The sequence below is a fragment of the Aplidium turbinatum genome, chromosome 2, assembly GCF_918807975.1.
Source record: "Aplidium turbinatum chromosome 2, kaAplTurb1.1, whole genome shotgun sequence".
Lineage (NCBI taxonomy): Eukaryota > Metazoa > Chordata > Ascidiacea > Aplousobranchia > Polyclinidae > Aplidium > Aplidium turbinatum.
In genome coordinates this window covers 55001645-55026045 of record NC_137473.1, presented here as the reverse complement: position 1 = coordinate 55026045, position 24401 = coordinate 55001645, and the positions used below count along the sequence as shown (strand labels likewise).

General features: G+C 37.6%; 2 protein-coding genes across 5 annotated transcripts in view; one reads left to right on the top strand and one right to left on the bottom strand.

The window, feature by feature from the left end:
• LOC145765700 (superkiller complex protein 2-like) overlaps nt 1-24401 on the top strand; it is an 85605-nt gene that overhangs the window by 41604 nt on the left and 19600 nt on the right. The window lies entirely within an intron of this gene.
• LOC145765702 (serpin B9-like) overlaps nt 1-24401 on the bottom strand; it is a 31218-nt gene that overhangs the window by 6282 nt on the left and 535 nt on the right. The window contains exons 2-9 of one of the 3 annotated variants that reach the window (XM_082577525.1): nt 23955-24083; nt 23566-23745; nt 21827-21971; nt 20970-21141; nt 20329-20465; nt 19628-19754; nt 18573-18712; nt 17951-18530 (exon numbers count right to left, since the gene is read on the bottom strand). In XM_082577525.1, coding sequence (XP_082433651.1) covers nt 18399-18530; nt 18573-18712; nt 19628-19754; nt 20329-20465; nt 20970-21141; nt 21827-21971; nt 23566-23745; nt 23955-24083 — 1162 coding nt within the window. In that variant the 3' untranslated portion in view covers nt 17951-18398. Of the gene's footprint in view, nt 1-4477; nt 4641-5105; nt 5254-8540; nt 8715-9324; nt 9454-17950; nt 18713-19627; nt 19755-20328; nt 20466-20969; nt 21142-21826; nt 21972-23565; nt 23746-23954; nt 24084-24401 lie in introns of those variants that run through there. The other 2 variants (XM_082577524.1, XM_082577526.1) reach the window with 2 other exon arrangements.

The following is a 24401-nucleotide window of genomic DNA, read 5'->3' as shown; positions in this document are numbered from 1 at the left end:
AAATTTATTCAAGGTGACGTGCTGTTCAATTGATGTAAACATGAATGATTTTACTTTCAATAAGTATATTTTCAAGCGTATGGTCAAGTTAGTATCTGCATTCCATTTACAGTATATCTTTTAGTAAACTTTTTCGTCTCTTGTTTCATGCTAATAAATCTAGTTCGTTGCTAAACTTTATGTCGCAGTCCATCAACCGCTAGCCTACGCAGACGCATGGCATGTACTTGCTTAACCGAAGTGGTCGAGTTTTGTTTATAATAATTAACGGGAGGTCGAACGTAACGATAACTCCGAGTGTGGCAATAAAAGCAATCCTAGTGTGACGACACAATTACGTCATCCATCTGCGTGACATTTTGCTGAATTTACGTTGCTGCTGATGAAACACGCTTTCGCCCCCTCGGCCAACAAAATAGTTAGGCGCCTATGGCCAAAATGCAAGGTGCGCCCCATAATTTGTAAAAAACTTTGACTAAAATGTTTAATATTTTTCTTAATAATTGTCACATCGGGCCCAAATTTGGTATACTACCATTTTGAACCCGATAGAATTCAAGAATGATGGTTAAAAAATTCTGCAACAACCCTTTCCCTGTTGAATTTTGGGGAATGGTATAACTGCGACTCTAACTGGATGTGCTTGATGGTGTAGCAGTTTTGCAAAGAATGTGAGATTCCGGCACCCAGCAAACATCATTTCGCACCGGCCAGTGGAACCTGGTTGCAGGTCCTTGTGGTGGGTGCATAAATCGAATTTGAACATCTTTTTCGTCTTTGTTGGTTGCAAGCACCAAACCAATCCACTAAAAATCATCATAATTGCAAGCTACATAATCCATACAATTGGTTTGAATATATGAATGAACTTTCAAAAATGAAAAAGAACCATTATTTTCTTTATCATCACTTGTTCGCTTAAATGCGATTTCGTTTTTAGACAATGGCTGATAAAAATGAAAAGACCTAGTGCTTCCAAGCTTATACCGCAATTCTAATGCCTTACGAGCACATTTCAGGTTCTCTTTACTGATGAAGACAAATTGTATTCCTTTCATTGAATTCAAACAGAACTGCAACATTGAATTTACATCAAAAATTTGATTCGAATTTATGGTCTCTGCCATAGCCGTAATAGACTATATAGACTATGATATATATATATATTTTATAAATAGACTATGATCAGATAATTTCATATTTTTTTGTTGCCCAAATCTAAACGATACAGTTAAATAAATGGAAAAAATTAATGAATTTGTTCATTTTGAGGAAACTGCCTCACGCATTCACGCCAATTTGGGCAGTTGCATAAACAGACTAATCAGTTTCATCAGATAATGTCATTTTTTCAGCTGCCCAAATCAACACGATGCTTTTGTGAAAATTAATAAAATTAGCTACTGTATATAGCAAATTTTGTGTTTTGATTTGGGCAGTTTCACAAAAGTATTAGAGACATATTTTGGTGGCTGCCCAAATTGGCATGATGCAGTTGGTTAAATGCATTTCGTACTACAGTTTGATCACCATACAATACAACAATACGGGTGTGCCAAATGAAAATTTTGCGGCACCTTTCTTGTGCAAATAAGAAGCTAAACCGTACTTATAGTTTGATAGGTAAAAGATATCAATTTGTAGTTTTTCTTAATTCATGCAATTTTGAAGCTTTTCATATAGCAATTTTTGCCCGAATTCGCGACGTTTTGAAACAACAGCTCTGTACTCTGGCTCGTACGGCTATGGTCTCTGCAAACTTTCACGTGCTACCAGGCGTTTAACAGTTCCACCAATCCCGTCACAAGGAGATTTCCAATGAGAGGTGGCAAAAAAGTCCAGTCAGCATCCAAGCCAAAATCTTCATTACGGTGGCACAAATTCATCATATTCTTGTAATTGTTATACTGTCCTGCACACCCGTCAGAATATTAACTCAATTTTGATGCGTTTGGAATATTTTGTTGGATAAATTTGGCTGTACGTTGCTTAATCACATTAATCCACATGCTTAATCCACAGTGCTCCGCACCTAAATATCCTAACGCCACAGTGTGCGCGCCTTTTTGACCGGCGCCCAACTGTCTGCGCCTAAAAGACTTGTTCCCCAAATTTAAGGGGGAAAGGGTTGTTGCACAATTTTTTAACCATCATTTTTGAACTCCTTCGGTTTCAAAATGGTAGTATACCAAATTTCAGCCTCCTGTGACAAATATGTAGAAAGATATTTAACTTTTTGGTGAAAGTTTTTGTCAAATTTTGGGCCGCTCCTTGTATTTTGGCCAGTTGTGACAAATATGTAGAAAGATATTTAACTTTTTGGTGAAAGTTTTTGTCAAATTTTGGGCCGCTCCTTGTATTTTGGCCACTCGGTGGTGAAAATTTGAAACGTGCATAACTTTTAAACCGCTGGGTCAAATTTGCTCAAACTTTCAGAATAACTTATTATTTTAAATATCTTCATTTCCTGATGATTTACAAAAAAAATTAAAATTTTGGTTACATGGCAGTGATGATTGAAGTGCCTCTGACAGGTAAATAAATTCACTAAATTTACCTAAGATACCAAAAAGATGACACTAACAAACTTCCCTGACCAACAAATCGTAAAAAATACCAACAGGCTACTAAGTTATACGCTTGCAAACTTTCGTTGACATCGGCGCATCTGGCACTCATTCAATTGCGAAAATAAAAACGGCAACAGCGTTGTGACGTCACCATAAGTGGGAAGGATACATTCTTTCTCTGTGTTGGCTTGGTAAGGTATAGTACGACTACTGCAAAACGTGAATGTGTGGGGCTCTGTTGGTCTAAACTTTTAAAGCATGTGCAAAATAAGAATTACCGAAATGAAAAAGTGAACTTATTATTACTATCAGGTTTAGATCAAATAGGTTGAGTTTATTTTTATCAAACAGCATCTCAATTCAATTAAAATTGCAGTCTTGTAGGGCTACAATTTCGATACTTTTTAATTTATCCTAATCTGGCTATAGCCATTTGCAGTGTAACAACAGTATCTCACAAACAGTACCCTTAATTTATGGTTGAGGCAATGCCTACAAATTGCTGTTTATGTGATAGCGTCACTGTCAGTGACAAAGACCGAGTGCTATCTTTTCACACTTTCCCAAAAACAAGGTGCTGAGAAGAAAATGGTCAAAGTTTTCTTCAAGTGTTCGAAAGTGGGGTGAGCCATACAAAACTAGTCGTATATGTTCTCTTCACTTCACTGAAGATGATTTTGTTATGGTGGTGCGTTTGCCACAACTAGCGCTCTATAAGGTGGTGCGTTTGCCTCAAGTGCGAGTCTATGCCCCAGCCCAATGAATGTGTATGTTGCCATGAAGTGCCACAAACGAAAGAACTTTTGAAGAAAGACGCATCTCGTTGTGTTACAAATTTAACCGATTTTGAGGCTCACTTACATCCTGCAGTTCTGAGAACTTTTTTTATGAGGAGCAGGAAGAACTGGAGAAAAACCAATAAACCGAAAGGAGAAAACGGAGACCTATCAAACGAGTAAGGATGCTACATTAGGCTAAAAATACCCTAAACGCTAAAGAATGCACAGTAAAAGAAGTGATTTTATTTCCTTGCAGGCAGTATCGGTTAGTTGCCTACAGGCATGTTGTATTGTATAATGGAGTGGATACTACAAGGTGATGCTCTCGGAAGCAACAATCGGATTGTGCTGCCGTCATGCATTGTTTGGCGAATCCGAAACAATTTTCCAAGTCCAGATGGCCGTTACACCGGATTTCAATGGCCAACTGAAGGCAGATTATGAGAGAGAGAGAGAGAGAACTTTTATTTATATTTATGAATATGAATGATGATTCGTATGATTTCTTCATTTTTCACTTTAAGTATATTTTAGGTTTTGTAGGAACGTATCCAGTACAGTTTTATTAAACTGCAAAAACAATAAATCTTTGAAAAAAGCTACCGCTTTTACCAACTCCGACCAAACTGTGATCTACCAATTACATCTTGGAAAAATTTGTTTCATCCGTCGCTAACGACGCCCACTTAGGGACACTAACGACGCCCACTCATCCGTCACTAATGACGTAACACCACCAAAGTCGTCCCAGAGCAGTGAAATATGAAGTTTCGCCTGTGGTGGCGCTGCGGAGCAGTCGTTTGATATAAATTACGCCCTAACCAGTCAAGCTACGAGGTTAAGATTAAAAAGCTCGCCAAGTATAATTCTGCGCTAGAAAATGCTAAAAAAAGTTACTATACTTGGATCCAACCTGTCAGGGGCACTTTAAGCATGGAATGACCCGCAAAACAATTGCAACATAGCATAGGTAGTAATGCTTTAAATGTGTTCTGCTCGTACTGTAGTTAATAACAAAATAACTATATTATAGTTAATAACTGTTTAACAAAAAAAAGAAAAAACAGTTTTAAAGTCAAAATTTTTAGCTCTCATTTACATTATTCTGGTTTGGTATAAATTCATTACCTGAGCTTTGTGAGGATTTGCCGATCACTAAATAGGTTTCGTTCCCTGAGTAAGGGATGGCATACAGTACTATGTTGTCACTACTTCGGTAGTGGAACCTCTTTGCAAGAAACATTGCTTTTACCGATACATCTGTTCCGTCATAAAGCGTGAACGTGATTGGCTGCAAGTACGGTATAGCTGTTTTAATGATTGAGTGAACAATATTCTTATTGTGCTTAATCCCCCCGCTACACGAAAGGAAGATTATGGCATATCTTATTTGCATCCCGTTAGGTGGCAGCATTTGTTGAAATTACTTTCTCGTCTGCTAAACAAAAGCTATGACGTACAGGGTGTCGCAGACTAAGCATTGTGCAGTACTGCATATGTTTCGATGTTCATATGTTTTGTTTCTTGAAATAATTGTGCTCAAAGTTTGTTAAAAAATTTGTTTTGGGCTTTTGCTTAGTGATTTTTCAACTTTTAGCATTGAAGTGTACGATCCTCCGATCTCAATTCTAAGCTTATTTTACGTTTCATAATGGCTCAATGAAACATTTTGAAAAGATAAACCAGTTTTTTTGTACAATATTAAACAGCAAAGTATGGAATCTTTTACTTATTTTTTTAAAATTTGGGAACCCACCTCTGGCATTTCGTTAAACGTTTGATCCCATTTATTCTTGAAGTAAATGGCGTTGACTAGAACCAGTTTGGTGTCGTCTGTGATCTTGTCTTCTGTCACAAGATCAGTAATCGTGTCACTGGTTATCTCGGCAACCCAGTCATTGATTCTGTATGAATATAGTAATTCCACATGGTTGTAAGTCAGCATAGCAGGTTTAAAATAAAAAGTTTCAATGTAATAAAATGCAATCAAATACACAAAAAATTTCAAGCGAAATTGCATCTTCTTGTCTAAAACATAAATGAACATCAGATGGGTAATTTCCCTACGTTCTAAATCGTCTTGGTAAGCAGCACCATGTGAAGTATCTCAGGCTGCCGTGCTCATCTAGTATTAAACTACTTTTGATACAAAACTTAACTGCAAACCTGGTTTTCGAATTTTATTTTGTGCTAACGTTTCAGTGCTATGGCTGTGAGCTTCACTTGGATTGGAAGTGACTCAAATGTAGTTACTAGTCTCCAAAAACCTTTACAGGCTGTTTCACCCTTTGTTGAGGTCATCGGAAGGTTCTTGAATAGAATCAAATAGAAATTTTATTCTATTATAATTTTATTGAACCATAGGCATACGAAGCCGAGCAACGTTATCAAGTTTAACATATTGAAGATTATTATATTTACAAAAAACACAAAACTACGCAACAATTAAGTATCGAACGTTTTCGACATCACAAGATGTCCTCTTCAGGAATAATATACATACAACTTAACTACATCTGAATAAAATACAATGGTTAACTAAATCTATAAACAGGAAAAGACAAAAACTGCACAGTACTTCTGACTAGCTCAAACTCAACGATATAGGCTCCACGAGAATCAAAGGTAACTGCATCAAAAGGTGTTAAACAGATCACATATGGTAGAAAGGCAAGGTGCGAAAAAACTAACTTTAAAATACAGAGAGCAAGAAAGACGAGCCGCAAGCAACAATTGTCTGTTCAAAAGTGGATTGTGACGTTTTATGTACAAGGCTTCCAAGATCTTAGTTTGATACTCAGACCTGCCTCTGGACATGATCTCAAATTGCTTGATAGAAACGTTGTTTTGACATTCTGTACATGAGAAAACGTGATCTTTGATGGCGCTTTTCTGTACAGAATTCAAATTGAGGTGTTCCCTAGCTCTAGTCGATAAATGTCTTGTTGACATACCGATGTATGTCAGGCTTGCATCACGCAAACAACTGAATTTATAAACGATATTAGAACACAGAGCAAAGGGCGTAGGCGACTTCAGCTGGAAATATCTGCCTACTTTGAACGTTCTATAAACAGGGTAAATGTCACAATCAAATTTCTTTTTGACAATTTTAGCTAGATTGTTTGAAAATCTTACCGAATCTTTTCCCAAGAATGGTACATCAAAAAAGTTGCTAAAATCGTCTTTTTCGGGTTTATCTTTCGGTTTCGTATCCAAAAAAGCTTTTAATATTTTATCAAAGAAGTATGACGGGTATCCATTTAAATGTAGCATATTTTTCAACTTGTTAGTTTCATTGTGGAACAATAAGTCCGTCGAGCAAACCAAACGGGCAAGAGATAAAAGACATAAGATTAATCCAGATTTCCACTTATTTGGGCAAAAAGCGTTGTAATTTAAAAGTAGGCCAGTGTTGGTGGGTTTTCACCAGATTTGTGTGTCAAAGGAGTCATAATTTATTTTTACCTCAACATCTAAAAAGGCAATAGTGTCATCAGAGTTTTCAACTGTAAATTTGATATTTAGATGTTGAGCATTTAAAAGGTTTAAAAATTGGGAACAAGACTGATCGTTGTCAAAAACTGCAAAATACTGTCAACATAACGTACATACATTTTAGGGTAAAAATCACGGAACACTTCAAACATTTTCGTTTCTAAGTGCGCTAAAAAGAAGTTGGACCAAGTGGAGAACCCATGGTGACGCCATCGATCTGCTTAAACAAGCGATTATTAAACATAAGCATACCTTCAGTGGCCAGATTTAACAATTTTATGAAATCCTTTTTCTCAATGAGTGGTCGATGCGGTTGGTTGTCATTAAAAATGTGATCAGCAATAATATTGATGGTTTCTCGAAACGGCACGTTAGTAAATAGCGATGTCACATCGAAACTCACCATAACACTATTCGGAGGACATTTAAGCTGTATAATTTTATTAATTTTCAAATAGAATATTCCATCGAAATATAAATTCTATTTGAATAAGAACCTTCTGATGATCCCAACTGAGGGTGAAACAGCCTGTAAAGGTTTTTTTAGGTTTTTAAAAGTTCATTTGATGAGCGACGTTTCGAAATGAGACTCAGCATGGTTTACTCATTGCGATTGCTGACGCAATTTAGATTAGATTGGACAGTTAGACTGAACTGTTTATACAACCCTGCAATACATCTTACCAACTGCAGATGCGTCAACGTTGCAGCACAGCGGGGTGCGAAGTTATTTTCCGACGAACTATCTGTCTCATTTGCATATTTCCGTAAGTGTAGCCATTACTGGTTACAATTATTAAAACAGTTACGCGGCGCGCGTTACTGTTTTTACCGATTCATTTTTTTCGCGTGGTTTTCAAACATTGAACTTGAAAAAAAAACGTAGCCTGGAAAAGTCGAGAAAAATTGATTGTGGTCACTAGTCTAAAAGTAAGATTTTTCGAATTGATTAAGAATTAACCCTAAGAATTAACCTTAACCCATTAACCCTAACCCATTAACCCTAACCCATTAACCCTAACCCATTAACCCTAATCCATTAACTTTAACCCATTAACCTTAACCCATTAACCCTAACCTAGGGATTGTAGATCACAGGGATGCGAAGCTATATCCGCTTTTGGCTTCTCCGCAACACTAGAAGGGTTACGCTTTTTTATTTACAAAATAATGTACTTTTTATAGGTTTTTTAAGAGTGAAGTTGGCTTTAAAGTAATTTAAGGTTTTTAGTTAAAAGCAAGCCACCGGCAAAGCGTAAAAAATATCACATTGGCAATTGACCCTTCTAATGTTGGCGGAACAACGTAGTTGCTCTCTACCCTACTTTTTTTGAAAAGCTTTTGTGCACCGCAAAAATTAATGTAAAGAAGAAAATTGACTTCGATGGGCGTCGAACCGTTGTTCTAACGAGCATTAGGCACAAGATGAAACCACTGAACTAAATATGCCAACGAGTAATGTTTGCATTCACTCGGTATTAATACATACTCTATGCGAAGTAACTGAAAGTTCGTGGGAAAAATTTTCGCCAGCGGGGTCAAGGTAGACCAAAACTTTCTTGGGAAGAACTAGTTAAGCGTGATTTAAGCCCTGAACGTGGACTCTGCCAACCCAACGGACTGTGAGATGTGGAGAGGAAGACTTCGCCCTGGACAATCAAAACTGGTTGATCATGAAAACGCATAAACTTACGTTGTAGCCGATTTCCTTGCGTCACGAAAATCCACCTTCTGAACCTCCGCTCTGTAGCTATCTCGTAGAGTATTTTGGAAGGAAAAACGGGCTGGGAAACCGTCTTGCAAGAAAAGAGCGTTGGCTAATCTGTTTGTTCCGGTTGATTTTCTCAAAATGTGCAACAATAGCCGGCTGCAACAAAACTAACGTGAGTCTAATGAACTTGTCATAAAATACTCACTACTCAGTTTGGTGATCAAACATGAGACTAGATATTGTCGACGTAGAGTATAGATTCTCAGCCATTTTACTTTTGTTTTCCGACATTCTATAGATTGTCCCCACTTAACATTTTTGGATCAGATTTTGCGATCATACCATAGGCTACAGTTTATCTTTCCTGCTATAGCAGCATTATCTCCTTACCAAATGGACTTTTCATATATAGGGGTAAGCTTACTTCCTGTTGGAGTGTAACCCACAATCTCTGGCATAGCCGAGTAGTGAGAGCCCTGGTTCGACGCTCAAAAAGGCGCCGGTTCGACACCACTCCAGAGCATGTGTCTTGGCTTGCCGAGTGGCGCCCCTTCGAATTTAGTGCTTGATTATTATAGTATCTTGAACAACTACAGTAGGTTGCCTTCTTGTTCTCTTGCACGTGGTATCTGATTGAGAGCGTGTTTGCTTTCACATCGTTTGGTTCTTTTACCCAGACAGCAAATCAGTCATCTTTTACATTGATTCAAGCGTCTGCAGACCTAAAAAATGACTAATTTATTGTCTTGGTAAGTAGGCTACTTACCTCATATGCATATTGATTATTTCATCAGTAAATTTGTCTTCTTTTCTGGTGAGCCCCATTGCTCTCAATAGTTGGTGCTTGGTGTTTCCGGCTGATGCAACATTCAACATTCCGCAGGTGTGATAGATGCTGAAGAAATGTGTACAGACAGGGTCTTATCAACAGAATCCCAGACAGTAAAATCCGTAACTTTTACATGGATTCAACGTTTGCAGACGTTGACTCATTGTAAAAATGACGGATTTTGCTGTTTGGAATAAGTCTGATGTTTCGCTTTTTACATCATTGACATAACATGGCGATGTAAAGTGCAAGGTTGTTCCCCTAACTTGCAACCGCTGCAATTAGTTGTGCATACGAAGTATTGCAGATAGGTTTTGGTCACAATAACTTGTTAAAGGAGAAAATATGATATTGTTAGTTATTGTTAAATAGCTGTAATTGGCTATGGAAAATTTATTAGTGCCAATCTACTGTAGCTTGATATGCAGATCTACATGATACTGCGGACGGATTTAAAATTCTGCTTATGATGACATTTTGCAGTATAATTATTTTTATTCTTTTAGTGCCCTATTTTATTGCGTTGTTTTCCAAGACAAGAAGCTGAATGGAATAATATATAGATAATACTATAGTAATGAAAACAATAGTTTATACAGTAGATTTTACAGTAGTTTATACAGTGGGCACTGGCTGTTTTCTTTTTCGCTGAGACTTCGGTCATTTTTTTTTGTTTGATTCATTTTTGTGATGAAAATATTCCCTTTCTATGCTACTTTTGTGTTTGGATTTATCACATGTAACAAGACATTGGATCAATGTTTAAAGTTTAAACACTAAGTCATCGTCTTGAATTTCCGATTGACAAAAATATTGTTTTCTTGCAATCACTAAAATCGGTTTATGCGCGTATATATTGTTCGGACATTTTGACCAAATTTACTTCAATGTTTTGGGATATATTGCTAAAAATTTGGTCTGTGACCGAAAAAAAACCTTAATGTTCTGCGTAGTGCGTAAAAAAAGGATTATTCTTTAAAGTCGTCGAAGCCGCTTGTGGTGTCGAAAGGGGAGTTTGGAGAGAAAAATTATCAGAAATTATTCCAGTGGTCCTAGAACATTTTTTTGTATCCAAAAATCAGGGCTAAGGTTAAATTAGAAAAAAAAATGTTTTTTATAGATTTGTGATTTTTATCTGCACTAATCATTGAAACTAAATTTAGTGCAAAAATGATTGCAGTGCTGAGTCAAATGCAGTTCATTAATGTATATAATTTTCACTCTTAGAATTTAATCATGACAGATAGGGTATACACTTTTTCATGAAAATTACTTTTTGTATGGTCATAAATTTTTTTACAAAGCTGTTAAAATGAATGAATTTTTTAGTGTATTTTTTTTTGTCAAAATTTTCGTTTAAATGATTAACTTTTGTCATTTCTGCCACTGGTTTCCGAGAGACTGGTATTGATACCACATTGTTGCACTTAATTGTGACGTAATAATCATACAAGTTCTTTCGTCATCTTCACAATACTATTACTAACCTTAGGGGTGAGAAAATCACGTTCTTTCCTGGATCATTCTCCACAATCGCCCTGTACATTTTCCCACTGAACTGCCTCATTCGTTTTGCAAACTTGTGTTTAAAACGTTCTTTCGTCCAGACAGACACAATCATGGACGCACAGATGAGATATACTATTAGGAGCCTCATGTTTTTCTACTTAATGCTGAAAAAACCTGCAATTAAAGGAATGTGAAGATAATAGGTCTATTCTTTGACCATGCTATATGTTTGGGTTCTGTCATTGTCTATCAAATTTTTGCATCGATTAGATTGTCAAGCTGGATGTCTGTTATGGCTTAGGCTATTTGCACTCGGGCGCTTAACCACTGACTTGACAGAGCGAATTATTACATTTGACTGCTAGTTTAAAGTCAATCTTTAACCGCTGTATTTTGTTTTTCAAATGTGGCTAAATTTTATTATTATTTCTGATGAGAACACTATGATGTGACAAAACGCTTGATGCATTTTTTATGCATGTTTAAAAAGTAATATGTGGTATCTTGTGATGTTGCTTTGTGTATGATTACCTAAAGATACGGCCTGATTTGTTACATTCTGCAGACGTTTCCATATTGTGCCAATTTTTAGTAAAAGTGTGAATAAAGTTTTCTAAAAATAATGATTTAACGTCTTTTTCACTATTTTTCCCAGATAACAAATTGGGTTTAAACATCACCAGGCTTTGAAAAACAAGAACAATTTGATTTTTTAGTCAGACAACAGCAGTAGTGGTAGTCAAAATCTGCAAAATGTGACAAATCAAGCCGCGCCTCCAGATAGCTACAGTTTGTGGTATCACCAGACGAACTCTCTACCAAACTTACGTTTTTTGAACTTCTGTTAGTCCAATAATACCATTTCATATAACTTCATGTTTTTCATCAAATTTTTTTGTTTGTTTGCTGTTTAATGCTGCCTGATTCAGATCATATCAAAATATACTGATGTGACATGATATAAAAGAGTCATTGTGCAAATCATGAGTTTGAAACTTTCTAATAAATGTGAACACCTAAAAAATGGTCACCGCACGCCGCTGCTTATTATCTAAATTCTAAAGTCGGAACAATTTTGAAGATGTCATCAACTGCTGTATCTCTAATATGTTATCCAGCCTCCTGCGAACCAACACTTATAAGCAAGAAGCATTGATGTCATTTTGCATGCTGTTAATCATCACTTTCACAACTTGTCCACAAAGCTGTGAGCTGTTTTTAACTTTTAGTGAAACTTTCAAGTCACTGGGAAGTAGTTGCTTTGTCGCTCCACTATTGTTGTTGCAATTTGGAACACCTTTTGGAACTTTCGATTCCAAACTTTCAGTTAATTGAAAATGACGTTGTTGTTTTGTGTCAAATTTGTCAAGTTCTTGTTTGCGAGGGAAATGCGGATATGACGCCAGCTTGTGGGTGGACATTTGCAATCCTGTCTTTGCCTTAGGTTGCGTTGAAACGTTTATTCAACATTATTCGACGTCTTCTAATGGTTGACTGCCAAACCTCGATGTGATACTCGCAAATCTTAATGAGCGTGTGAAAATGACTTGTGAGTAAAGTTTCGGTTTGCATTCTACAAGAATAGCTGACTGACAGCATGAAATTTTCAACCACTTTCTGTTGATGCAGTATGAAACATTGAAAAAGGTTTAAACTTTCATGTTGTGCTGCTGTAGTTCCACAAAACGAAACTGGAGTCCACTGGGCCACCACCCACACAGAAAAATCCTTCATTTTTTGCATTGATTCAACTTGTATAGACGTTGAATCAATATAAAAATGATGGATTTTGTCGTCTAGGCAGTTACCACCACCAGCCTGGTTGGTTGAGAAACAAAAGTTTAAACTGTCATCAGCATAGGCGCCGACTTTTCTAAAAACCTTGGGGGCGAGAAAGGTGATGAGGTCATAACCATAATGCTATTTTACTCAATTAAAATAGTCTTTGATTAAGCTTACTGTCTTGTTTATATTGACACCTAGGTCGCAAACCGAAGTTATTAGAACTGCTGCTTGAAACAATTCAAAGTTTTACGCATGCAGTACGCCTAGTCGTAAAAATTTTAATGTTGTTAGCTCATAATTGGAACAGTTGGAAAACAAGCCTATCCATTTCCTTTTCGTGCGAGTGAATAACAACGATCAAGACAGTAAAGTTATCGAAATAAAACGCAAAATATCATGATCTCAAGCAGAGTGGAGAGCCAGCTATCAGTTTTATTAACCTTGTTTCGCTGGTTTTGCTAATTACTAGGGCAACCAATTTTTTGACCTAAAAACTTGAAATTTTGACTTTATAATTTACAAATTTTGACCTAATTTTGACAAATAACTTTATGCGTTTGCAACTCCAATGCGAAATACAAAGCATATTAGAAATCAAACCGTTAGGTAAGGATATCTTCTTTTTGTAATAAAATAAAAGAAAAATGTGGAAGACTCAACGACACCACAGCTAACGAAGAGGTAATGAAAGTAACTCGAAAAAGGGTAAACGATAAATATGGAGTATGTCTTTAAATATCCCGAAATTACTGAAAGGGTTTTGCAGTATTATACATATACAGTAGAATTCGCCTATAGTGACACCTGAAGGGACCGCGGAAAAAGTGTCACCATAACCGAAGTGTCACTATAGCCGAATGCTACTCAACTTTTGCGTATGCAAACGGGACTTTGCAACAGGTGTCACTATAGGCGAAGTGTCACTATAGCCAAAGTCACTATAGGCGAGGTGTCACTATAGCCAAAGTCACTATAGGCGAATTCTACTGTACTTCTAGCTAAAGACAAATTTGAGAACATCTGGAAGCTAAAACTCAATAAACAGTTGTAAACTTATACTGGTTTGAGCATTCACCTAACCAAGAACAAAGGCCACGTTATCTGCATTCCACGCCTAGCCTACTTAATGTTCAATTCAGTAGTGGACGAAGCAAGATTATTACCTCAGAAATTGCAACAAATAGATCATTACGTCAGAATAGCAACAGAAATTGCAACAAAAAATCAGTATCTGTATAGCTTTAATAAAATATCAATAGAGATAACAAAAACTACGTTAATAGAAAATTTTGACCTAACCATAAAATTTGACTTTTTTTTTACTTAATAACTTTGAAACCTCTCTTCGTGTCAGCCTGAAATTTAGTTTATGGACGTTTTATAAACTTTGAACAAGGCAGAAAAATTTTGACTTTATTGACTTTTGGTTGCCCTACTAATTACTTACCTTCAAAGCGTTAACAACGGCGAAGCGTTTTCTCTTGTTTTTTATCGAAAGTCTTTAGTCTTTTATCGAATACCGTAGTGCAGTTTTCTCATAATTGTTGATGTATGTAGTCAGGGTTGCCAGATTGATAAAACAAAAAAGGCCAAATGCATCCCCAAAAAAGGCCAAGGGTCCACCAAGACAAAAATGTTGAGAACCACTGATTTAAACGGACGTAAAAGAATGCCGAAAGCGAAAAACAGCCTAGGTTGCTCTTGCCCGCAAAACACAGCTGATCGCCTGACTTTCTCTGGAACATGAATAACTACTGAGATGCGCAGGGAACGCATGCTCACATTCACACACTGCTGATCTGCCCGTGCTTTAGGAGCAACTTCAAAGTCAAAACTCTCCTTAGCGCCAAAGCGGCCCGCATGCAAACAAGGTTGGTGACCCCTACACTACACTAATGATCAACCAAACCTCTCCAACATAGTTCGTTTGATCTGTGCTGACGACCTCTGCTTAGCTACTCAATAATTTGTTTTGTGATACAAAAAAACCTTAACAACAAAAGCGCTTTCTGAGTACTCCATTTCCTACAAATGCAAATCATATCAAAACCCAAGTAACATGCTTTCATTTATGTAACCTCAAGATTAATCAAAAACTTAACATCAACTGGGAAAACACTGCTTTACAATATATTTCTTTTTACAATTCTCTACATACTTTGGCGTAACGCTGAATGGGACTATAAAGAGAAAGAGAGAGACTGTACAGTAGGGTGTTTCATTTTTTCACCACTTTTGAAATTTAAAATGCCTGGGGTCCTATCTGGTGGTATTTGGGGAAAAAATTTTACACTCCAAATTTTTTTCAATTATGACGTCATATTAAGGTGGTCCACAAGGTTTGAAATTTTTGGGCCTCAAAATCTCGAAATTTGGCCGTATCTCCGGAACCGCTCATCATAGATCGACAAAATTAGTATCAAAATGCGCAGAAGGGTCGGTTTCCTATACCTGATGTAGAGAACATTAAGGTCTATCTGCTTCAGAAAAAAAGTTATTTCAAAAAATCTGATTTTCGGTCTATTTTCTCCTGATTAACAGAGATCAGGTGATCAAGATGAAAGTTTTTCTGTATTTTTCTACTCTTGGAAGCTGTTATTGCGTAAGAATAGTTGGTGTTAAGGTTTCAGTACTGGGCTTGTCTAGGCCTGCTATCTGGTTAAGCAAAGCCCCGTCTTGCATTGCTCCGGGACTCTTCTTGGCGCCGTCCACAAAAGAAATGACATGAGAAAGATATATTTCGTTTATGTGGAACATGCATTAAAGGGTATGAATATCATGACCAACTTTATCATTAAAATAATTGACCAGTCGAGTATTGACTCCGGACTTTTTTCCTGTGTTGAGAGCAGTCGTATCAGCCATGACTGAATATACTTGGGATAGGTGAACTCTGCAAGCCTCGTGGATGATGGTGCCAAAAATCAGTTCTGCAGTGACCGACACACTTTTGGGAAAAGATTTAACAGCAAGCACACTTTCGTGCTTCATGCCATTATCATCAACAAGTTGGCTCAAGAAAACGTATCGATCTATTTTATCGACAACGCCCCCATCGTAACATAACTGCATGGCAGAAGCTGAGTTGAGAAGGTTCTCACTTTCCATCAGAGATTTTTCTCTCGTTTTTTGTCGTTGGCGGTATACTTAGGTGATGCAGCATTGCAGCATGGAAGGTGGTGCAGCATTGCAGCCACTTGATCTTTTCCAAGAACCGACCTCATAAGATCTGACTGCTGGCGTACCAAAGTCATCCTACGATCAGCAAGTACATAGCTTCTATCATTTATTGAAAAAGAATGTACTTTCTTGTACACTTTTTCCTAACAGCTGGTTTCAGAGGCTCGTATTCCTTATCATGTTCCCAATTCATATCACCATCAGAGTCGCTTTCGCTACTGTGTAGACATCTAACTACTTCATTTCTCTTTCTCTGTTTCAAACATAGTAGTGCCGATGCTTTGGCAGATTGTATGCCAGAAGTGCTAGGTTTTTCTGTTTGCTAAGCACTGGAAGACCAGCTTTGTTCCACATGCCAGCTACATCTTTCAGCAGTTCATCTTTCAAATCTTTGAAATGGGGTATTTTCTTCAAAAACTTAGGATTAGCTTCGGCTACTTTCTTCCTCAAGTAAAAATAGTGACTGACTATATCTGAATTAAGGGGAAGCACATTTCTCCAATTCCTTGAAGTTTGGCATCGACTTACTAATACCTGACCTTAATGCCATAATGACACTTAATCTAAAGCAGGTGAGCACTGAGCAGCATACCTCTTCCTCAACGGTTACATTAACTTATAATAGTAATACCTTCAAATTACCATTTCATCTCTTGCAAAACGAACAAGGACTATTATTACGCAATAGCAGCTTCTAAGGTGGAAAAATACAGCAAAACTTCTTATCTTGATCACCTGATCTCTGTTCATCAGGAGAAAATAGACCGAAAATCAGATTTTTTGAAGTAACTTTTTTTCTGAAGCACATAGACCTTAATATTCGCTACATCAGGTATAGAAAATCGACCCTTCTGCGCATTTTGATACTAGTTTTGTCGATCTATGATGAGTGGTTTCGGAGATACAGCCAAATTTCGAGATTTTGAGGCCTAAAAATTTCAAACCTCGTGGACCACCTCAATATGACGTCATAATTGAAAAATATTTGGGGTGTAAACTTTTTACCCCAAATACCACCAGATGGGACCCCAGGCATTTTGAATTTCAAAAATGGTGAAAAAATGAAACACCCTACTGTACAGTGTACACCAGGCGTTTGATAAATATAACGACTTGCGTTCTTCTGGTGACTGGGCTCATTTTGTTTACTGAATGGGACCTTAGTCTTTTAAACGCATCTGTCGAAACTTAAAAAGAAATGAGCTGGTCGTAACAACCTTCCACAAAACCTTGGAAACTCAAACCGAGGAGCACATCAGAACACACTAAAAACAAACAGCACTGGTTCAATGCTACGCAGTTGCTGAGTACTGCGCTTCTGTATGGTCCAGATCCAGATAAGTCATACTAAAACGATTGACTCGGAACTGATTGAAGCATGTTGAATTATAACTGGCACCCTCCGTCTAACACCAATTACCAAGTACCGACCTTTATAGCTTAGAAACTATTGTTTCCTTCTATATGCGAAGAGAAGTCGCTACAAAATAACCTTTAAGTAGATATCTGACTGCTCTCTGTGATCATAAGTTGGCCCATTAGAACAGACTAGCGTGGCAATAGTATGGTGGAACAAAGGATTTATGAATTTAAAGGGGAAAACATCCTACTAATACTATTCCAGGATCTTCTGCAAGCTTTTAACAAGCTCCTATCTTTGGGAAAAAATGGTTTTCCTTAAATTAAACAAAGCCCGCTACGGTGTCGAAAGAAAAACAGCGACGTTTTTACATAGAAAGTGGCTCCCGATCGAATGTGTAGATGTGGTTTCGAAAATCAGACAATTTCCTTCTTCGTATGAGCCTTTTGCACCACTTCAAAGGTCGACGGGCTCTGCCCTTATCACCCTTGAGCAGTGGTGGCGACTTGGTCTAGATGTTTGGGCAGTCATGGAGTTGATTCGATGGCGCAGTTGCAGATGATGTGGTCTGCGGTTTGTTCCACCTTGCCACACTCATAGTGAAACACAGTTTCACTAATTGCCCCCTTAACACTTCCTTTGACAAGAAACTTTATGAACAATGCTCTCATCTGGCTGTAACACTGGAGTGGCAAGCTATAAATGAATCACAATCCACATGTATAGTCACTAATACGTTTATTTGGTATAGGTCAGCGGTCGGCAACCTGCGGCTCCGGAACCGCTTGCGGCTCTTTTATCTCTGCGCTCTGGCTCACGCAAATGCGCTATGCAATGAAGTTCAGGAGCAGAAATCACATTAACTGCGTGTTCAAAATAAATCATTAAAAGAATATGTGTATGTTTATATTTGACCATAAACCGATTAGTTGTGTTTCCCAGTCATGTTAAAAGTTGACAGCTGTTGGAATGGTAACTACAAATCAAATGGAATGGTAACTACAAATCAAGTTCTACAGGGTGCGGCCGAATAACTCGAACAAAAGGCTTATAGTTTATATATTCGTCGCAATTTCGGTTCAATTTGTTACTTTTTGTTTCAGTTTCTTGTTCTCAATAGCAAGTACTTAGTTTTAACGTTGTCTTCATTGTAGCCATTTATCAATTTGTCTTCTTTCTAACCGCTTCCTTCTTGCTCCACCCTTTCTTCACTGGGGTTTCTTGTGCTAATTTCTTGCTCTTCCATTTCTTCACTAGGGTTTCTTGTGCTAGTTTCTTGCTCTTCCATTTCTTCACTGGGGTTTCTTGGGCGAGTTTCTTGCTCTTCCATTTCTTCACTGGGGTTCCTTGGATCAGTGATTTGCCCCAGGAATGTGAACACGTTCGCCTTCTCATCAAAGATCCCATAAAAGAAAGGCTTGTTGATCTTGGTTGGTCCAGTAGCTGCTCTTGATACAGAGGCTACACTTGTGGCAGCTGCTGCTTCTGTGCCTGGAAATCATTTGTAATTATGAATTGTAAATAATTGTTGCTTTGCTGCGTTTTTGTTATCACAATAATAAGTGGTATATCAGTAAATTGCTCGATACAAAGGTTGCAAATTTAATTTAGTAGATCAGTGAAAATTACTGGAATATTTATTTCATGTACCGGTAGTCCGGTACTAAAAACATTGCAATCAATATATTGTTTTTTATCGTATCAAGGCTTCCGCCTGGTAGTTGAAGATTTAAATGAAGTGGACAGAAAGGCAAGGAAGCCAATTTTCGTGTTCACCTTTAGGGATGCCTGTTCTTTCTTTAGCGGTGTCGAACCGGGGTCCTTTCGGACGTCGAGTCACGGCAACGTTGTAACGTTACATGTAGCGTAGTGTCAATACATTGGCACTTCTGAAATGTTTGCTCTGCAGCCTCTGTGTGATGGTTCTTTAAGTTTGAAGGAATAGCAGCCGAAGATGGAGTTGTGCGGATGGTTGTGAATGTTGTGTTATTGCTCATAGTTACATCTTTAAGAGAGTGACGACGTAACTATGGGCCATTGCCATCACTTGCGGGGATCAGGAGTTGCGTTCAAGAACAAGATTGAGAACGGTTTATGAACATTTTAGGCATTCTATTTTGTATCGTTCACTTGACTCTGGCAAAAAATAAATTACCATCTATATATGGGATAAGCCAGCACACCAATGAATAATATTGGCAAAACCTCTTGGTTTAAAACGTGCTTGAACAAAATGGATAAATAGATGTCATATTAATACATACAAAACCTAAAACACGTGTCGGAGGGCCAATTTACATTTCAGCAGTGTATATTGTGTAACATAAACATGATGTTGGTATACTGTATTATTATGTTGTTATGATTTGATTGAATAGATCTGGAGTTCAAACTTATTCATTTTACCTTTTTCGTTGACTCTGATGAAAGCTTTGTGTAGAAAATCTGACACAGCCAATTCTTCACCGCTAATTCTGGACAAGTCAGATCTTCCTAATTGAAACAGGTCGCTGATTCCCAAGGATTTCATAACCTAGAGCAATGGTTTTTGTTGTAAGAGCTATAGTTATAAGTATTTCAACACCAAAACTCACCAACCGTTTAGATACGTTTTTATTATTATAACTAGTATGTTTAGGTACCGTATATATACTATTTAGGTGTGGCTAAAAATTTGTGTTCTCATTTTTGTGCACAGACAACGTGGACATTTTATGAGGTTAGCTTCAATTTGATTTTACTGCAACTGAACTCAAGAAATACAATTAAATATGGCTTACTTACTGGAACTATTGAAAAGATGTTTTTTGCGGCAAAATGAAATTTCATTCTATCAACAACTGTTCGAAATAGATTAGAGTGTATTGTTTCGTCAAAGAGCTTATTGTTTCGTCAAGCTACTTATTTGAAACGAAACGTGTGTTTAGAACGCTTTGTACCAGTTTGGTGCAGAATATACATATACAAATCATTTCAAATGACTTTCCAAACTTACGGTTGTAAAGGTAATCGGATGTCTGGCGAGAAGAGAGAATTGATTATGTGATGCAACCTATTCGGTTCATTTCCATTGACAAACTGTAGTTACATTACAATCGTTTACTTACCGGCTTAAGATCTGTTTCAAGTTCAATTTTAAACTTTGGCATGATCAGTGTCGTGCGGAATACCGGCCAATCCTTTACTGGCTTTAAATGTCCCAAAATCTTGGCTGCGTTTTTGGTGAAAGCTGACAGGGCTTTGGCTATGTAAAATGAAAGCTGTTAGCATTCAAATGGTTCGCAGTCTTACCGACCAAAAGCGAGGTTAGGTTTTGTACTATAATATATCTAATTACTAATGCAGTGAAGTATATATTTATACAGGCCTACATGTAGTTCCAGACAGCAAAATCCGTCATTTTTCAAAGCGTGCAGACCTTGAAGTAAAAATGACTGATTTTGCTGTCTGGGATGTTACTTTTCTCAAAAAATATTTCACCTTGTTTCACACCTGGTGGAACTTCAGAAAGTGCTTAATTATGAAACAGACCGAGTCCATGGTGGTAGTTTTAGGAAGATAATTCAGTTCAGTTTCTTTGCTTTTGTGGCAAAGTATAAACATTATAAACAGTAAACACCAATGCCAAAAAATGTCCATGCGTCCAGCAAGCATGGCAGCAAAAATCAATTAAGTCAACCACCTCCCAAGCATTTGTTAGTGTTTAGCGATGATACTTGCATTGTTTTGTCATATAAGGTGGCATTACCTCCTGTAGAAATTGGCATGCCAACCACAAAATGTTGCGATGTTTTTCCGGTGTAAGGGATTGCTATCAGGTGCATATTTTCTTCTTGAAGGATTTCAGAACGGAATCGATGATGTAATTTCATCGCTTTGACGCGGACTTTTGTTCCATCTCGAAGTCTGAAGTTCATTGGCTGCAATATAACCAGCAAACGCAGTTTGTAACTTCAATATTTAATTTTAAACTTAGCACCCCCTCCCTTCCCTTAAAACTGCAGATTTTCAAGCAGAAGCTGTAATGTTCCACTGTACGTTAACAAATAGCTGCTTGTTCCGTCCTTGTGGCACTTTTTGAGTCCCCGTCATAATTTAAAAGTTCAATTGTTGCTGAAGGTTCGAGCAAAACTTCAACAACTCAATAATGAATTGAGATCTGATGTATGAGATAGATTCCAGGTCGAGTTATACCAAAGACTTAAAAAACAGTTCCGATTGTGTTCATTCTTGCATAAGGATTAGTAGGGTAATAATGTGAAGACATCGTAAATCTGATACAAAATTAAAAATGAGCCCTGTCGCTAAAAGACCTTAGCATTTGTGGAGCGACAATAAATAAGCCCTAACATTATTATTAGTGCGTTGGAATAGCAAGCAAGAGGTAAAGCTACTATAAAACTTTTTTGACACCAAATTCCTTTTCCAAACTACCACAATGGCACACAGCTAGGTAATAGGTATTAGCTCCTAAAGAAGCTTTCTCATTTAGAAGTATTTAATATAGGTCGCTAAATCTCACATCTTGAAACGTTTTGAAGTGCAGGTTACTGCTTGGAGCGCTTTGAATTTTTATCATATCGTTGTCAAAATCAGTTTTCTCACCTTTGCCGGTGCAAATGTTTGCTCCCATTTATTCTTGAAATAGATGGCATTGGCTAAGATGAGTCTTGTAGTTGGTTGAATATTCTGGTTGCTAACAAGGTTTTTGATCCTTCCATTGGTCATATCAGCTATCCAACCATTAATTCTGGATAGTTTGGAATTGATAAGGTCATTCTACTTACAATTCTGTTATGCATGGGGATTTAGTTTGTCAATATGTGTTTTGCTACATTAAAAAAATTACAATGACCAAGAGGTATGAAGACCGGGCTTTTTTGAAGCAAAATGGATGATGATAAAGGGTAGTTATTAGCAACAAAACACTTGTTTTTCTTGGTACCAACAGTAAACTGAAGCTGATCATAGAGAAGACTATGTTATGGAATATGACAGATTTGGACAGAAAGTAGTGACAAAAGAATGGAAAACTGTGAGGTATAGATTTTAAAAAAGATGAAACAAATCAGCTGTAAGGAAAGTGATAAATGTTATTTCGTGTGACACTATTTTGTTACAAGTCCAAGCAGTTTTCATTGCAGCAGTTTACAATCCAGTGATAAATGAATAATTTTCTTTGGTTTTCGGGCCTACGCTCGGTGGGCGAATATTTTAAGTTAAGTGGACGGGAAGGTTCACTTACTGTTGATGCATAAGAGAAACATATTCCACAAAATAAGCTGATTAATCGGCTGACTTGTTTAATCGGCTTATTTGCTTTAATCTGACTCGCTGTCGGTTGATCCAACCCTAAGTGTCGTGCCAAGACATACGTCGAACTTTGTTTGTTTGTTTATCTTTATCCTGCATTGCGGGAAAGCGGACTTGAGCGCTATGCATCGGTGTACGCCTTCCGACATACACCTGACCCACGCTGCAGCCAAAGGCAATGTCTGTTTCCGGTTGTCTACTCTACTTATGACTTAAATTTTGTACTACCCATTACTCGAAATCGATCACTAGGTAGAGGCAATTATCGTAAAGTTTCTTGCCCAGAGAAACAACAGCAAGTGCGGGTGGCTGGAGTCGAACATGCAGACTCTCGACTGCGAGCCCAACGCGCTAACCACTCGGCCACGGCTGCCGACTGATGTCCTTACAATTTATCACTTGGTTATGTAAGAAGTTTTGAGCAGAGTGGAAGTCGACTGCATAGCCGAGTGGTAAGAGCCCTGGCTTGACGTATGAAAGAGCGCCGGTTCAACACCGCTCGAGAGCATGCGGCTGTGTCTTTGGCAAGGCGCTTAAAGGCATGCCTGCAGGTGGACACGAAAGTTAACTTTATTGCCTTCCTCTTGGTACAAATCTCCAATCACCAGGTGTAAGCCACGACAAAAAGCAGAGTGAAGAAAATGGCCACCAACGGAAGTCCTTTGGATGAGAAGCTATGACTGGTCAGTGGTCACCTTGCCATATTCTATTGTTGGAAAATTCAAAGAAAATGCCAGGAGGAAGACATAAGGCAATGATGTTAGATGAACTTGATTATGTGAGACTGAGAGGTGACAAGTAGGAAGAATAGCACAAAGAGCTTATAAGGATTTGTTGAAAGTCTGCTCAGTAGATTCGAGTATCACTATATCACGCTAATTTAACCAGATGGCTTCATGGTATGACAAGACTTGAATAAATATTGAAAAATAACATTTGTTTATGTTTCAAGTCTTAAAGATTTGAGATTTTTTCTGGTATTGAGCACTTACTGTTATATTTGGATCTTGATTAATGTTCAATATACTCACGTTTCAACGGACGCGTCTTTGTTGACGAAATTTACTTCGCGAACTTCTGCACTGTATTTACTAACCAGAGTGCGTTGGAAGGAAGTCAAGATTGGATAGTTTTCTTGCAAGAAAAGCGCATTGGCCATCTGGTACGACGCTGTTTCATTTTTTCTTTTGACAGTGTGCGTTAACAACTTACTAAAAATTAATTTGCAAAAATTAGCATGAGGTTTGCGAAATGGTTTGTGGTTACCTTTGCGATTAACTTGTAAACATGTTTTTCCACAGTTGATTTGAAAAACATTTTTCTTATCCAATGGAAATTGCTATTGTTTTTTTGTTTGTTTTACGTTGATGTCATTATATGTTACGTCATAATCTGCGTGCTGAGCGCGCGTGGATCTCACCTCATCCGGACGTTGATTCTCTGGTCATTGAATCTGTCCTCTACCATGTCCAGTCTCATTGTTTTAAGGATTTCCTTCTTGGTGTTACCACCTGCCCCCACATTCACCATTCCCAGGGTGTGGTATATGCTGAAGCAAACAATGCTTTTAATAAAGGAAAAAGTGGACCAGTGACGTGGCTACAAAGATAATCTTAAGGGGGCAAAAACAATTGTTGGGGGAGATGAAATTTATAAAACGTTATATGAAACATTTATGAAACGTTATTCAATGTCATTAAAACGTTGCATTTGTATTACTACAAATTTTTTTCGTTGTCAAAATAATTTTTTGGAGATGCTATTGCTTCCCCAACTCCCCCTCCCCCGTTGCTACGTCCCTAAAGTAGACGCTGATGTATCTTAATCTCTGTGCTGGTTTGTCGCTGTTGCTGAGTTATACAAAAAT